Below are 15,506 nucleotides of genomic sequence, written 5' to 3'. Positions count from 1 at the left end.
GGTTGTTTGAGCGGAGCACTGCAGTGTGTGCAGGTGTGACATCCTTGGAGGGGATTCGTTTGCTGATAGTGGCGGGTGTGATTCCGATCCTTCAGTGCCCCAAAGGTTTGGGCCCAGTGAAGAGTCCCACAGTTGCCACCGGGCCTCCTCTTAGAATGCCTGGGGAAGAGCTGTGGGACCTTCTCTTCATCTAGGCCACAATCCCATTTTATATCGGAAGAGTGGGGTGACCATTTGAAACAGTGGCCATTGTCGCTCTTTTGGGGCCAGGGGGTCCTGGGCCCACAACAAGATCCTCGGTAGGGCGTCTCTCTTGTCAGTCTGTTCAGCCCCCCTCAATACTACAAGGATGAGAGCCAGATAGAGTGTCAGGCTAGGGTCAGAGAGAAAGTGGAAAAGCAACTGGTGATTGTAAGAATGTTTAAAATTTGTGAATCACAAATATTACATTTTCTCTCTCTACAAGCACCCCCCCCCTGCGTGGTGCAGCCCTTTTCTTCTCTTTAGGATCAGGGAGGCCCAGGTTCAAATGCCCACTTGGCCATGGAAGCAAACTTTGGGTGACATTCTCAGGCTCTCCTGCCTCACAGGGTTGTTGTGAGGATAAAATAGAGAAGGAAGAACATAAGTTCCTTCGGGTCCCCACTAGGGAGAAAGTTGGAGTGTCTATGAAATTTTTAAAAAGGGAATTAACTCTGCTGCAGCCAGATGCTGTCCCTTATAGCCCTGGACTTCCACAGACTATGACACAGGAGAGCCTGCATGGTGTGGTGGTTAGACCGGCAGCCTCTAATCTGAAAGAACCATGTTTGATTCCCCACTCTTCCTCCACAGGCAGCCAGCTGGGTGACAGTTCTCTCTCTTCACCCAGAGCACCTTTCTCAGAGCTCTCTCATCCCTACCTACCCCTGGGGAGAGGAGGGGAAAGGTGCTTGTACTTTGGGACTCCTTTAGTTCAGTGGTCCCCAACCTTTTTATCACCGTGGACCAGTCAGCGCTTGACAGTTTTACTGAGGGCCGGGGGGGGGGGGGGGGCTAGTCTTTGCTTTCCTGCCGGTGCCCTTGACTTCCCGCCGCCCGCTGGGGGTGTTGCCAGCAGCAGCTGTGCAGTGCCATGCCGAGGGGGAGCCCCAGCCATGGTGGCTGCCGGAGAGCACCAAAGGTGAGCCGGCGGCAGAGTGTCAGGGCAGCAGCCGGGGAGGAGGACAAGGAGGAGCCACGGCCCGGTACCGACTGATCCACGAACTGGTACCAGTCCCCGGACCGGGGGTTGGGGACCACTGCTTTAGGTAGTGAAAAGTTGACTATAAAAAACAGCTCTTCTTCTGAATGGGAAAGGAGCTTTGGTTTCTCTGACTCTTGGACTGATTCCCTCTTAGGCTGGTCTGTCTGCAGGATATTTATGCTCCTGCAACCACATATTCACATACTGTAAATCTGTAAGGTCTGAGATCATATTCTCTCTGGGTCCTTATGAACTTTGGCTTAATTCATGGTTGCAGATCCAGAAAGAGTAGCATGGGCTCTCTGACAGCATGAAGGACAGCTTTTTAAGCAACTAGAAAGCCAGTGACAGGATTTGGCAGTGAGTTGTGACTTTTTTCTTGTGTTCTGCTTCCTCCCTCCTCCTCCTGCCCCATCCAGGGAGAATGTATGGAGCGGATGACTTCTTGCCGGTGCTGACCTACGTTGTGGCTCAGTGCGACATGCTGGAGTTGGACGCTGAAATAGAGTACATGATGGAGCTGCTTGACCCATCCTTGCTGCATGGAGAAGGTGAAGGCCCCTGAACCTCCCAGGGTGACTCTTCCCCCCAGGAATGTGAATTGCGGACAGTCTGAAGCCTTTAAAGGCGGGTCGGCGTGCCAAACTTGTTGCCAACCAGCAATTCCTACAAACAAAACATCCCGATAGCCCTGGCCAAACAGATAACAAGTCGAGAGCACATCCCTGGCGGTTGGGAGAGGCGCCATCTGCTATCAGAGGAGGCCCTTGCTCAGAATCCGTGAGGGGGGTGATGTGGCTGGCCACTGCCCATCTTGGCAGAGGTAGCCATGTTTCTCTGTGTTTGCCAGACGACTGCTTGGAGGCAGAACCTTCAGAGGCTCGAGCTTTTAGAAAGCCTGTCAATGGGATTGGGGAACGATGCACACCAAAAAAGGCACTGTGTGTGGGACTGGCTTATACGCTTGATCTAGAAAATCTCACTGGCAGAGTACTCTGAAAACAAAATGTAAGAAATTAAGAATTCAGTGATGCAGGAATTCTCTGCTCAAGTTCCGCAGTTCACAATTGGAAGAGATTTAAGCACCTAGTTGACAATACTTCGCATGGTACCAGCTAAATATCAGGGGGAAAAAATTCTTCACAGTCAGAGTAGTTCACCAGTGGAATTGACTGCCTAAGGAGATAGCTGGTGAGTTTCCCCTCGCTGATGGTCTTTAAGCAGCAGCTGGACAGATGCTTATGATGAATGCTTTAGGCCAGGGGTGGCCAAACTGTGGCTCTCCAGATGTCCATGGACTACAATTCCCATGAGCCCCTGCCAGCACATACTGATGGGGCTCATCGGAAGTGTAGTCCTTGGGCACCCCTGCTTTAGGCTGACCCTGCATTGAGCAGGGGGGTTGGACAAGATGGGCTACGTGGCCCCTCCCAACAGATTCTATGCATTTGTGTGGCTCCTTCCAAACACCCAGGTGCTTCATGTTCTTTGTTTCTGCCAGTGGGGCTACTTTGGTCAGCCCCAAATTTGAAAACTGGGTGGGGGAAGGAAAGTCAAGACAGGATAACATTCCTAAGACCACAAAGTGAGTTCAAGGCAGAAACCGGCTTTAATGGAGGATTTCTGATGTGGAGCCTTCGCCTTTTAACCATTGGGCTGTACTGCTTCTTATCTTAGCCACATTTTTGCCTTACTTTTTTTGGTGGGTGTGTCTGAAAAGGCAGGCATTGGAAAAAGCGCACCAACAGCAGCTCCTCCGACATATTTACACGGCCAAAAAGAGAGTACACCTGCCCCCACCCACACCCATGGCAGAGTATAACAAGAATCTGTGCTCTCCTAGAAATGTTTAACTTCCCGTTGCTTTGGGTAACACTTTCCAAAATATTTCAGCGTTTAAAACAAGAACTGGCATTGGCCTGCCATTCTCAAGCGCTTGGTCACCTTCCTCTTCAACTCCCCTCGCGTCTGCAGATTTCTGGCTCCCGGTCAGCCTGGAACCGTGACGGATTCCAGAGGTCCCTCCCTTCCAACAACAGCTGAAAGCAGCTCAGTGCTGAAGAAATTAAGTCTGGCAAGGATCCCTCCTTTGCAAGCACAAAATAGAAACGGACGTGGGACAGCTTCTGGCCAAGAGACTGGAGGTTGAGACTTCCCGGGCTAGGTTGGGCCCCTGCTGGGGAGGCAAGCAGGATATACATTGAAAAGAAACATGGTTCTCTCCTCAAAATGGCATCAGACTTTCCCAAGTGCATGCCAGCACCCCCCCCCCCCACCCCATCACTATGGCAGAATTCATGCTACACTAACTCTCTGTCATTCCATAATGTGTGGGAGAGAATGAATGCTGGGAAATCTGGAGAATAAGAACAGCTTGAATGGCCTGTGGGGACTGGTGGAGCTCAGTGATTTCCAAACTTCCTGCAGACCGGGAACACTTCTTAACTTTGGGGTTGTTGCAGTGCTGATGGAGGACTCTTTTGCTGGTTTTGTAGCATCCTGCTGACCAAGTCTCTTGAGCAGGGGTAGTCAAACTGCAGCCCACCAGATATCCATGGACTACAATTCCCATGAGCCCCTGCCAGCGAATGCTGGCAGGGGCTCATGGGAATTGTAGTCCATGGACATATGGAGGGCCGCAGTTTGATTACCCCTGCTCTTGAGCCTCCTTGCCCCAGCACATGTGACACATTAGGATTCTGCCACCGTGGGTTTCAGAACAAAACATTCCAGAAGACGCTTCTGTAGCCAAGCAATCTGCACTCAGGGTAGCTTTTCCACCATGCCAGACATTCATGCAGAGGAAATCCTGACACACTTTTGAGGGGTGCCTGGGTTTTCTGGGACCCAGTTTGAGAACATGGGTGCAGCTTCTGTGATTGAGACACAATTTTTAAGGATGCTTCTCAGCGAATTTTCAGTGTCTGCTAGTACTTAATACAAGGTAGTACATGAGTGTTCTCTGTCTAGAACAAGTATGGCCTCCGACTAGCAGTCAAGTAGGAAGCCTTGTTCTGAAACCCCTCTGGCAGAGTGAGGCTCCTTTGGCCAGTGGAAGGCCTGTGCTGACTGTGACATTTTGGTTCATGACGTGGCCTAATTGAGCTTACGGCAACTACTGTCCTTGGAACATTCCTCTCTTGCTCTTCTTCACAGGGGGGTACTACTTGACAAGCGCCTATGGAGCCCTTTCTTTAATTAAGAACTTCCAAGAAGAACAAGCAGCCCGACTGTTATGTTCAGAAGCCCGAAATACCCTCCGGCAGTGGCACAAGCGGAGGACAACAAACAGAACGATCCCATCAGTCGATGACTTTCAGGTACAATTTATGCCTTTCCGGGGGGGGGGGGGGGGTCTTTTGCATCTGGGATGGGTGTGCAAGACTGGGAGCCTTTGCGGTGTCATCGGTGGTGAGGGCAGCAATTGTCCTGGATTGCTCCAGCATCTGCCTCCCACCCCCCACGCCCCCGGCTCCAATACCTGAAGTATGATTAGGTCAACTGACAACTGCCCCCACTGCAGGTCCCACCTGGAAGTTGGCAGCCCTGTCCCTAGCATTTCTGTGCCTTGATCCTTCATCTTGAATATTTTCTCCATGTGGTTGTTTTGTTACCTTGCAAATGTTTCACTGCCTGCCTTGTATACTTGGCCAGAAACCTTGAGTTTGGGTTGCAGCTTTGCCAATGCGTTGGAGGACACCTCAGCAGAAATAAGTCTGTAGGATGTTTTTCCTCATGAAAACAAAGGTCTGAGTTGTTGCATCCTGAAATTGTGTTTTCGCCGCTATTTGACCTAGTCCCTCCCTCTCGTGACTCATTTCACGTAGTCTGGGAACAGCCAGTGCTCTGACTTGCAGGTTCTCTGTTTCTCCTTCCTTCCTTGTTTCTATTTTCTTCTCTCTCTGCCTCCCCTTCCTTTTTTCCCTTCCTCAAATCCCCATGACCATCAATTGTATCTTTCCTCCATCAGTAGGATGCTTATTTCCCCTTTTATTTTTAATATATATATTGGAGTTAAGAACACTTTTCCTTCAGCACTTTGCAATTCTTGAATAGAAGAAATGTGTTTTGCTACATAACTCCCCTGCCCAGTTCTGATGAGTGTAAGGCAGGGATTCCCAACCAGGGGCTACATGGCCTTTCCCAGAAATGTGGATGGCCGCTGACCTCAGTGGACTTCACTGGAGCCCCCACCCCCCCATCGCTCTACAGGCCTCGTCCCTTTCTCCACACGGAAACAGTCAATGATCAATTGATTCAGGTGGGCAGCCATGTTGGCCTGAAGCAGCAGAACAAATTGGGAGTCCAGGGGCACCTTGAAGACCAACAATGTTTTATTTAAGGCACTAGTTGTTAAGCCCACTTTTAAAGTGGGCAGGAAGGAGGTTGGAGGGATCCCCCCCTCCCAGAAGGATACAGCACGTTAAAAGCGGGCAGGAAGGCCTCCCCCCCCCCGCCAGCAGTTGTGGTGGGAGCAGAGGGAGGGGGGGCAGAGGGCGGTGATGCGACTGGTGATTTAAAAGCAGCAGAGGCACTGCCAGCAGGCCCATCCCTTCGTTCCAGTGCAGGTGCCCAGTCTTCCTACAGTGAGCGCTGGGGGGGGGGGGGAGTAGGCAGTCCCATGGTGGTAGGGAAGCAGGGCTCAGCAGGGCAGTCGCTGTGTCCACTTTTGGGGGAGCAGGGAGCATTGTGCGTTCGGAGAGCGTGATGGCGGAAGCAGCAGCGAAGGGCAGTGGCAGGGGAGATGGCGGCTCAAGCACCACCTGTAAATTGGGCATCCAGACTGGGCAGCTCAGGGTCACTGTCTCTACAGAGAGGGAGGGCGAGTGCTGCAGGCTCCCAGGCTGCTGAAGAAGTGGGCCAGGAGGTGGACTGGGCTCCGGCCATGGTAGCAGCGGGAGGATGACATGGAGGGAGTGGGGAGAAGCCTGGAGGAGAAAGTGGTGGCAAAGGCTCAGGAGGAGGTGGTGACCTTTGTCACAGATCCTGCAGGACAGACGCTAAAAGAGGGTGGGTGGGAGATGGCACGGGAGGCTTACCAATAGTTGGGTGAATCGAGGGAGGCAGCAGGGCCAGGCTGGAGGGCGCCGGCATCCTCTGACCAGCTGCTGGAGATGCAAGGAGGGCAGCACGGCCTGGAGGGCAGGGCGAAGTGGGCTTCCAGCTTGCATTGGGGCACTGGTGACGGCGCAGTGCGGGCTATGGCAGCAGGCCATTTAGCTTCCCTTCCCCCTCATGGCTGGTGCGAGAGGAACAGGGCTAGAGTTGGGAGGAAGGTGAGACCCTGGGTGGAGGTCGCCAGCAATCCTGACTGCACATGAGTGGGCCTGAGGGAGGGAAGGCACCCTCCCCACAAGGGCGGATCAGAGGCTCGGCAGAGGCTCCAGACAACATGCCAGCTCTGGTGTGTGGCCTGGGGGGGGCAGGGGGGATTGCTGGCGAGAACTCAAATTCCCCTCTCTTCCCTGCTCCCAAAAAGGCCTGACACAGCCTCTCCAGGCCTTGGAGGGCCTTTTTGAGGCAGGGGGGAGTGCTGACAGGAACTCCTTCCCCCCAACCCCAGGCAGGCCTGTCAAGGGTATTTACCTCCTATCCTGGTGGTGTCCAGCATCTGAATGGCAGTGAGTGCAGCAGAGTGCTCCTTGGCCGGGTTGTTGGGGGCGGGGGCGAGCGGGATCAGCCCGTAACGTTCCAGGGACAAGAAGCAGAGGCCGGACTGGCTCCGCTTAGGAGGCCTCTGCGCAAATAATAGTACAGCTAGGTGTTAAAGATGAGCTTTTATGTGTATGCACACTTCCTCAGATACCATAACGAAACACACAATAACAAATCTCAGATACAATAGAATCATAGAATCATAGAGTTGGAAGGGGCCATACAGGCCATCTAGTCCAACCCCCTGCTCAATGCAGGGTCAGCCCAAAGCATCCTAAAGCATCCAAGAAAAGTGTGTATCCAACCTTTGCTTGAAGACTGCCAGTGAGGGGGAGCTCACCACCTCCTTAGGCAGCCTATGAATAAAACTTTGTTGCTCTTTAAGGTGCCACAGGACTCTAAATTTGTTCTGATTGACTTGTCCCCGCATCTTACCTCTGTGCTCACTTTCCTGCAAGGGCATGTCACCATTTCCGGGGGTTCCTTGAAGTGTGAAAAATATTTCAGGGGATCTTCCGTGGTCAGGATTTTGAAACAGGCTGGTATAAGGTATGGGGAGTTTACACAACAGCAGCCAACCTGATTGGACCATTTTCTCACAACATAAGCAGAGAGTATCCTTTGGACATACTGATGTTTCCCCCTGCTTGTGCATTGCAAGAGAATATCACTGAACTGGCAGGAAGATCTTGCTGAGACAGATCAGCTTCTGGGAGAACTCAGGTTCCGTGGAACACAACCTGAAAACCTCTGGCTTGTGGGCAAGAGGTGAAATCGCATTTCAGATTACTGTGCGAAGCGCTTGGTGTTTAGTGGCAGGGAAGGGAGTTACCTTTGTTGGGTCTTGGTGGTGAGTTCTTATCTCTCCCCCCCTCCTTCTCATGCCCAGAATTACCTTCGAGTCGCATTCCAGGAGGTCAGCAGTGGCTGCACAGGGAAGACCTTGCTGGTGAGACCCTACATCACGACCGAGGACGTCTGCCGGCTCTGTGCTGAGAAGTTCAAGGTGGACAATGCGGACAGCTACAGCCTCTTTCTGTTCATTGACGACACCTGGCAGCAACTGACCGAGGACACCTACCCACAGAAAATTAAAGCGGAACTGCACAGTCGGCCACAGCCCCAGGTCTTCCATTTTGTCTATAAGCGCATCAACAGTGACCCGTATGGAGCTGTTTTTCAGAATGACAACAGCAACCATGTGTTATAAAGCCGGTGGTTTTCTCGTTCAGTTGCTGGAGACATCTTTGGCTTCAAAACTAAGTTGTTCTTGTCAGCAAAGATGGTTTGCAGGACTCTAACTAGAAGCCGCTCTCCGTGACTGTGCAGAGGACGCAAAAGGCAAGCAGACTGGTGTTCTACGCACAGAGCCCCACTTTCTTGACCACGGACCATTCCAAGTAGGCGGCACCATGTCCGCTTGCAGGCCCGTACTGCATTTTATCCTCATCCTCAGCTCAAGCACAATTTTTCAGATAAATACAACGATAGGCCAGGCCTTTTGGGAAGCTAACGGGTCTTCCCGTCGTTTCACCAGCATACATATGCAGGACATCTGTAAACTCTCTCTGGATGGGAATGGCCTTCTCTAAAGTAGTTGTTTTAATTATTATTATTATTTTACTGAAGGCGACTTGTCTTTATGTATTTGACAGAAATTTTATAGCAGTTGCCGGTAAACTGTCGTGGTTCTTAAAATATTTTTAAACTATAAAAATCTATAATTATGCACGTGATTTTTTTAAAAAACCCATTTAATATACAAAATAAATCTCTTGCTGGTTTTAGAGTATTGCATTGAAAATTTCAGGGTGAGGGGGTGGGGTTTCTTTTGCCTCTTTCTACCCATTCCTTGGGTTTATAAATATATCAAACTTCCGTTTTTAAAGACTGATTAGCAAAACTCATTTGTCTTTTGGAAGTCAGCAAGCCTGATGCACAATGTTTATGGGCACAATGTTTATGGTTTATTGACTTTCAGTCCTGGATGGAGGGAGAGAGGAGGTAGGTGAAATAAATTAATGTATAGGAAGGAGACACAAAGGGCCTGTTTTAGGATTAAAACGTATCACAGTTACGTTCACAATCACGGCTCTGAGGGGATGGAAAGTGCCAGCAGAGCAGACTTATGGTGACCTGGCAGGGTTTTCAAAGCAAGAGATAGACGGAGGTGTTTTGCCACTCCCTGCCTCTGTGTAGCAACCTGAGAAGAAGAAGAGGAAGAGTTGGTTCTTATATGCCGCTTTTCCCTACCCGAAGGAGGCTCAAAGCGGCTTACCATTGCCTTCCCATTCCTCTTTAAGGTCTCCCATCCAAGCACTATCCAGGATCGACCCTACTTAGCTTCTGAGATCTGACTATCCTGGGCCATGCAGCTCAGGGCAGAGACAAACAGAGGAAGTTTCTCATTGCCTCCTTCTGTGCAGCATCCCAGAACTTCCTTGGTGGTCTCCCATCCAAGTCCTAACCCTGGCCAACCCTGCTTGGCTTCTGAGATCTGACAAGATGGAGCTCTCCTGGGCCATCCAGGTCAGAGTCACAGTGGTGTGATTGTTCCTTAATATGTATGAACAATCCTTGTTCACAGAATCAGGATCAAAGAATGTGAAATGCTTAGAGGACTTACCCCTCCAGCCATTCACTGTATGTTTGTGTGTGTTATGCTAATTCTTCTTCCTCTTGGACGTTTTTGAGGGAAGAAACTGGATGGCACTCTTGCGATGTAAAGAAAGAGTTCTCTCTTGAAGGCACACCTAGTCTGCTGGTTCAGGCTTCTCACAGAACATGGAAGAAGGAGGTCATGAAGGAAATCTCATTTTGTTATATCGTAGTTATGCAAATTGATTTGGCATGTGTTATGTTAAACAGTGTGATGCAAGCAACATGAAGTGCATTTGAAGGTGGCTAAAAAGAAAGCAATGGTTGTTTTTGCGAATTGTAGTCCATGAACATCTGGAGGACCGCAGGTTGACTACCCCTGGTTTAAAAGATGGACCAGGCCAGTGGGGCTTTTGGAGACCACTGATTGGCTTGGCAGATCTTTTAAGCATTCACTTTGGTGGCAGCTGCTACCCCTGCACACGGTGGGACTGAAGATTAGCTGTGCATATGCAAGACAATATTTTTAAAATAATGTCTTCATTTTAAAAGGCATCCTGTGAAGCAGAGCTTCTGCTTGAATTGTTGAGGAGTTACTATCAGGGTTCTGCATAAGCTCTCTCCCTGACATTTTGGAGTTCACCATTCGTGGCAGCCACTTTGTGTTTGCGCCCCCCAACCTGGCTTAAAAAGGGGGCTCCTGCCCCAGGGCACAACTGCAGCAGTCAAGGTGGGCCTCAAGAAAAGAGGAGAAAATACAAGAACTTTGGTGGGGTGGCAGGCATTCTGCTTGTTAGTGGCAGACCACAGAGCCACTAGTTTCCACTAGGTACTGGGTCAGCCTAGACCAGAGGTAGTCAAACTGCGGCCCTCCAGATGTCCATGGACTACAATTCCCAGGAGCCCCTGCCAGCATTCGCTGGCAGGGGCTCCTGGGAATTGTAGTCCATGGACATCTGGAGGGCCACAGTTTGACTACCCCTGGCCTAGACAGCTGAATAGTACTGTCTTGGTAGAACTTACGTTTGGATTCACAAACAGCAGCAAAAAAATCAGGTAACTCTGTAATCTTTAAAAATCTTGGTTCTTAAATCCCTTGTTGAGGCCCAGACTTTTCAAGAGCCCTCTCAACTCGGAAAGTTCTAGTGTTTTCCGAACTGTCTGCTGAATTATTGGAGGGCTGTACCTTAATTACACTAACATTGCAGGAAGATGACTCTGGAAGCAAATTCTGTATGTAAAGATATGTATGCGTTACGTTGATTTGCCACACATCTGCCACTTTCTATGTTGTATTGCATTTTGTAAAGCATAAAGAGGTAGTTTTATACGTAATACTTTGTAGTGTGGTTCTTTGTGTGGGAGAGAAAACAGTCTGTGCTTAAGCAGTTCCTTCTTGAACCCGGAGGGCCAAGCGGTTCACGAGCAGGGAAGGTGACATCACCCACCTCATGGGGAGAAATATAAAAGGAACCATAACCAACCTGAGAAAACAAGTCAGGAACCCGAAGGTTGAGCAACAAACGTAAATATTACAATGCAAGTATTTATTATTAGGCGTACATTACGTAGATTAAAAGCAATGTTAAAGCATAAGAGTTGCAGCCTGTGCAGCGTTGCACATACAGTCTCAGTGATGCGATGTATGAAAGCTCCTTGTACACAGGATCCTGCTTATGCATGAGGGTGCACACGCAGGATTTAACCTTGGCACTGGACAGAATAGTGGTTCTTGGCTACCTTGACTTTTGATTGTGAGCTCCACTTCTAAAATTATTGTTGGGAGCTTCACGTTTTATGACTCTTACGTCACCCACCAGATCTTACATATATACTGTATTATTTATATGTATGGATGGTTTACTTGACCACCGGGTTGAAATGTGTTTTGTCTGTGGTCACTGCCAGGTGCAACCATTGAGACTGTGTATGCAATGTTCTCCAGGCTGTGGTGGTTATGTTTCGATGTTATTTTCAATCTGCTTAATGTGCCCTCAATAATAAATATTTGTATTTTAGTCTTTATATTTGTTGCTCAGCCTTCAAATTCCTGGCTTGCTCTAAGATAACATTACTCATGTAGGGCCATGACTTGATTTCTCGTCATCGGTGTCCGGCAGCCAACTATGCAAATTGCTCATGATTCAGCGCACTGTGCATGGAGGCGATGTGACAGCCCTCCCTGTGATGTCTGAGCCGTGATTGTTTACGCATTCTGCAGTTAGGGCAATTTGTGACATGGTGCTGCTGAGGGCCAGTTCGCACACTGCATACCCCAGGGCGGTCGCCTATACGTAGGTGGCGGGAGGCTGAGGCTGCGGTGTGGATTGTACCTCTCCACCCCTCACCCCCCATTCTATTCAAGACCTTTGGACTTAATCCCCAGGAAGGCTCAAGAAGCAACGGCAGGCCTGAAAACACATTGGTAGGAACTATAGCACCAGTGTACATCACGCTGGTGCTTGCCACACTAGGAACATACTGCCAAGTGTGCATTCAGGGGCAACTAGGGTTGGGCACTTTGGCGCCTGAAGCGACCGTTCATGCCCGAAGCAGCCAGCGCCACAGCGCCCAACCCTAGTGGCAACCCTGTCAGTTTCAAGACCTATAATTTCCTCCTACCCCTTCCGTGTGGATTATACTTGATGGAAGACAGGAATGAGGATTAAAATCCCTCACAAATAGCAGGCCTGAGGCAAGACAGGTCTCCAAGTCCTTTTTGCAGAGAGCCGTTCTGGTCTAGTGTCTCAGGGAAGGGCAGTCTGACCAGCTCTTCCCACGTTGCCTAGGCCGGAACACCCCCCTCTAAAGGGACTGGCTGTGAGCTTGCAGTGCTGGGTGCAGTTCAGCCGGTAAGAGGTCGGCACAGTTCCCCCTGGCAAACGAGGCCAGCTGGAACGCCCAAAGTATGCAGTGGAACATCCTGCATTGGGCCTGGTGGGAAAGGGTCCTCTGGCCACTCGTGCTCATCGGTGTCTGATTCCTCTTGAAAATGGGGAGCATTGGAACTCAAATGAGGTGGTGGTTGGAAGCTGGGGAGGTATCCATGTGTGCAGGCCCCCTCAGCAAGAAGCCTCCGCATTTCTCCTCAAAAAAAATGGGGCAGCCATTTAAGTAAGACAAGTGAAATGATATAGGATCCGCATACATGACACACCTGCTTGAGGTACTGAGGAGAGCAGAAGCACAGGCACTGAGAGTGTCATGCAAGGTCTCCTCCCTATTCAAGGCTCCTTGCAAACTGGTTTCCTTCCTAGAAACATCTTGGTCTTGAAGCGATCCCAGGTATTTTGCTGCCCTAGATATTGTTGCTTTTCTAGCACTGAACAAAACAGGTTCTTTCTTGCTGTAGCTGAGAACTAGCATCTAATTTTCCTCCATTACAAAGTACTTCACTATGGTCTTAGGAATGCCCCAGTGGCAAATTTTATGACGTAGCTAGTCTAGTCAGAGTGGCAAAAGGCCCCAGGCGCTAAAGGAGGTTCCACCCTGATGTGGAGAGTACTGAAACTATGCAGTGGAGAAAGGGCATGGCGGTGGGGGGAGGCTGCAGAGGACAAACAATATATGCAAAGAGGCATGTGAAATCATCAGAAAGACCAAAGAAAGGCCAAAGCTGAGAGTAAGCTAAGATTGGCCAGGGAAGCCCATTGTAACAAGATTTTTCAGTTATGTGAGGAGCAAACGTAAAGTAGGCAATATGCCCACTGTTGGGTGCTGATGGACAAACTCCAAGGATGCAGAGAAAGCAGAAAGGCTGAGCGCCTATTTTACATCTGTTTTTTCCCACAATTCAAAGGGTTTAGGCACATCTTGAGATGGCAGTAGCCAAGAGATAGTGTCTGGGTGGCAGGTTGATATGGACAGAGAGGTTGTCGAGAGGCATTTAGCTGCACTGGATGAGTTCAAATCCCCTGGTCCAGATGAAATGCACCCGAGAGTGCTCAAAGAACTTTCTGGAGAACTTGCAGAATCCTTGTCCATCATCTTTACGACCTCTTTGAGGACTGGAGATGTCCCGGAGGACTGGAAGAGAGCAAACATTATTCTGATCTTCAAAGAAGGGAGGAAGGATGACCCGAGAAACTACAGACCAGTGCGTCTGACCTCTGTTGTGGGGAAGATAATGGAGCAGATATTAAAGGGAGCGATCTGCAAACATCTGGAGGACAATTTGGTGATCCAAGCAACTCAGCATGGATTTGTCTCCAACAGGTCCTGTCAGACCAACCTGGTTTCCTTTTTTGACCAAGTAACAGATTTGCTGGATCGTAGAAATTTGGCTGATGTCGTTTACTTGGATTTTAGCAAAGCTTTTGACAAGGTTCCCCATGATGTTCTGATGGATAAGTTGAAGGGCTGCAATCTGGATTTTCAGATCGTTAGGTGGATAGGGAATTGGTTAGAGAACCGCACTCAAAGAGTTGTTGTCAATGGTGTTTCATCAGACTGGAGAGAGGTGAGTAGCGGGGTACCTCAGGGCTTGGTGCTCAGCCCGGTACTTTTTAACATATTTATTAATGATCTAGATGAGGGGGTGGAGGAACTACTCATCAAGTTTGCAGATGACACCAAATTGGGAGGACTGGCAAATACTCCAGAAGATAGAGACAGAGTTCAACGAGATCTGAACACAACGGGAAAATGGGCAAATGAGAACAAGATGCAATTTAATAAAGATAAGTGTAAAGTTCTGCATCTGGGTCAGAAAAATGAAAAGCATGCCTACTGGATGGGGGATACGCTTCTAGGTAACACTGTGTGTGGACGAGACCTTGGGGTACTTGTGGATTGTAAACTAAACATGAGCAGGCAGTGTGATGCAGCGGTAAAAAAGGCAAATACCATTTTAGGCTGTATCAACAGGGGCATCACATCAAAATCACAAGATGTCATAGTCCCATTGTATACGGCACTGGTCAGACCACACCTGGAGTACTGTGTGCAGTTCTGGAGGCCTCACTTCAAGAAGGACGTAGATAAAATTGAAAGGGTACAGAGGAGAACGACGAGGATGATCTGGGGCCAAGGGACCAAGCCCTATGAAGATAGGTTGAGGGACTTGGGAATGTTCAGCCTGGAGAAAAGGAGGTTGAGAGGGGACATGATAGCCCTCTTTAAGTATTTGAAAGGTTGAAAGGGCAGGATGCTGTTTCCGTTGGCTGCAGAAGAAAGGACGCGCAGTAATGGGTCCAAACTACAACGATATAGGCTAGAAGAAGTGTTGGTTCTTATATGCCGCTTTCCCCTACCCGAAGGAGGCTCAAAGTGGCTTACAGTCGCCTTCCCATTCCTCTCCCCACAACGGACACCCTGTGGGGTGGGTGAGGCTGAGAGAGCACTGATATCACTGCTCAGTCCGAACAATTTTATCAGTGCTGTGGCGAGCCCAAGGTCACCCAGCTGGCTGCATGTGGGGGAGTGCAGAATTGAACCTGGCATGCCAGATTAGAAGTCCACACTCCTAACCACTACACCAAACTGGCTCTCAAACTGGCTAGATATCAGGAAAAAAAATTTCACAGTCAGAGTAGTTCAGCAGTGCTTGAATAGGCTGCCTAAGGAGGTGGTGAGCTTCCCCTCACTGGCAGTCTTCAAGCAAAGGTTGGATACACACTTTTCTTGGATGCTTTAGGATGCTTTGGGCTGATCCTGCGTTGAGCAGGGGGTTGTACTAGATGGCCTGTATGGCCCCTTCCAACTCTATGATTCTATGAAATGAGAACAGCTCTAAGAGAACTCTGTGGCCCAAGGTCACGCAGGTTGCTGCATTTGGAGGAGGCACAGCGAATCAAACCTGATTATCCAGAGTAGAGGCCATTGCTCTTAGCTGCAGCACCACACTGGCTCTAAAGAAAACACTTTTTTTAATAACCCACATTTTACTACCTGAAGGAGTCTCAAATCGGCTTACAATCACCTGCCCTTTTTCTCCCCACAACATACACTGTAAGGTAGGTGAGGCTGAGAGAGCTCTGAGAGAACTGTAAGTAGCCTAAGGTGACCTAGCTGCCTGCATGTGATGTTT

At 49.5% G+C, this 15,506-nt stretch overlaps 1 protein-coding gene across 9 annotated transcripts in view; it reads left to right on the top strand.

The window, feature by feature from the left end:
- Nucleotides 1–10,813, top strand: part of RIN2 (Ras and Rab interactor 2) — a 104,626-nt gene extending 93,813 nt beyond the window's left edge. For all 9 annotated transcript variants that reach the window (XM_077310344.1, XM_077310345.1, XM_077310343.1 and 6 more), the window contains 4 exons: nucleotides 1,645–1,776; nucleotides 4,382–4,545; nucleotides 7,770–10,331; nucleotides 10,449–10,813. In XM_077310344.1, the coding sequence (XP_077166459.1) occupies nucleotides 1,645–1,776; nucleotides 4,382–4,545; nucleotides 7,770–8,090 (617 nt within the window). In that variant the 3' untranslated portion in view covers nucleotides 8,091–10,331; nucleotides 10,449–10,813. The remainder of the gene's footprint in view (nucleotides 1–1,644; nucleotides 1,777–4,381; nucleotides 4,546–7,769; nucleotides 10,332–10,448) is intronic.
- Nucleotides 10,814–15,506: the final 4,693 nt, after the last annotated feature.

This window comes from Paroedura picta, chromosome 14, assembly GCF_049243985.1.
Source record: "Paroedura picta isolate Pp20150507F chromosome 14, Ppicta_v3.0, whole genome shotgun sequence".
Lineage (NCBI taxonomy): Eukaryota > Metazoa > Chordata > Lepidosauria > Squamata > Gekkonidae > Paroedura > Paroedura picta.
Note: the sequence above shows the minus strand (reverse complement) of the source record. Positions and strands in the feature narration are given on the sequence as shown.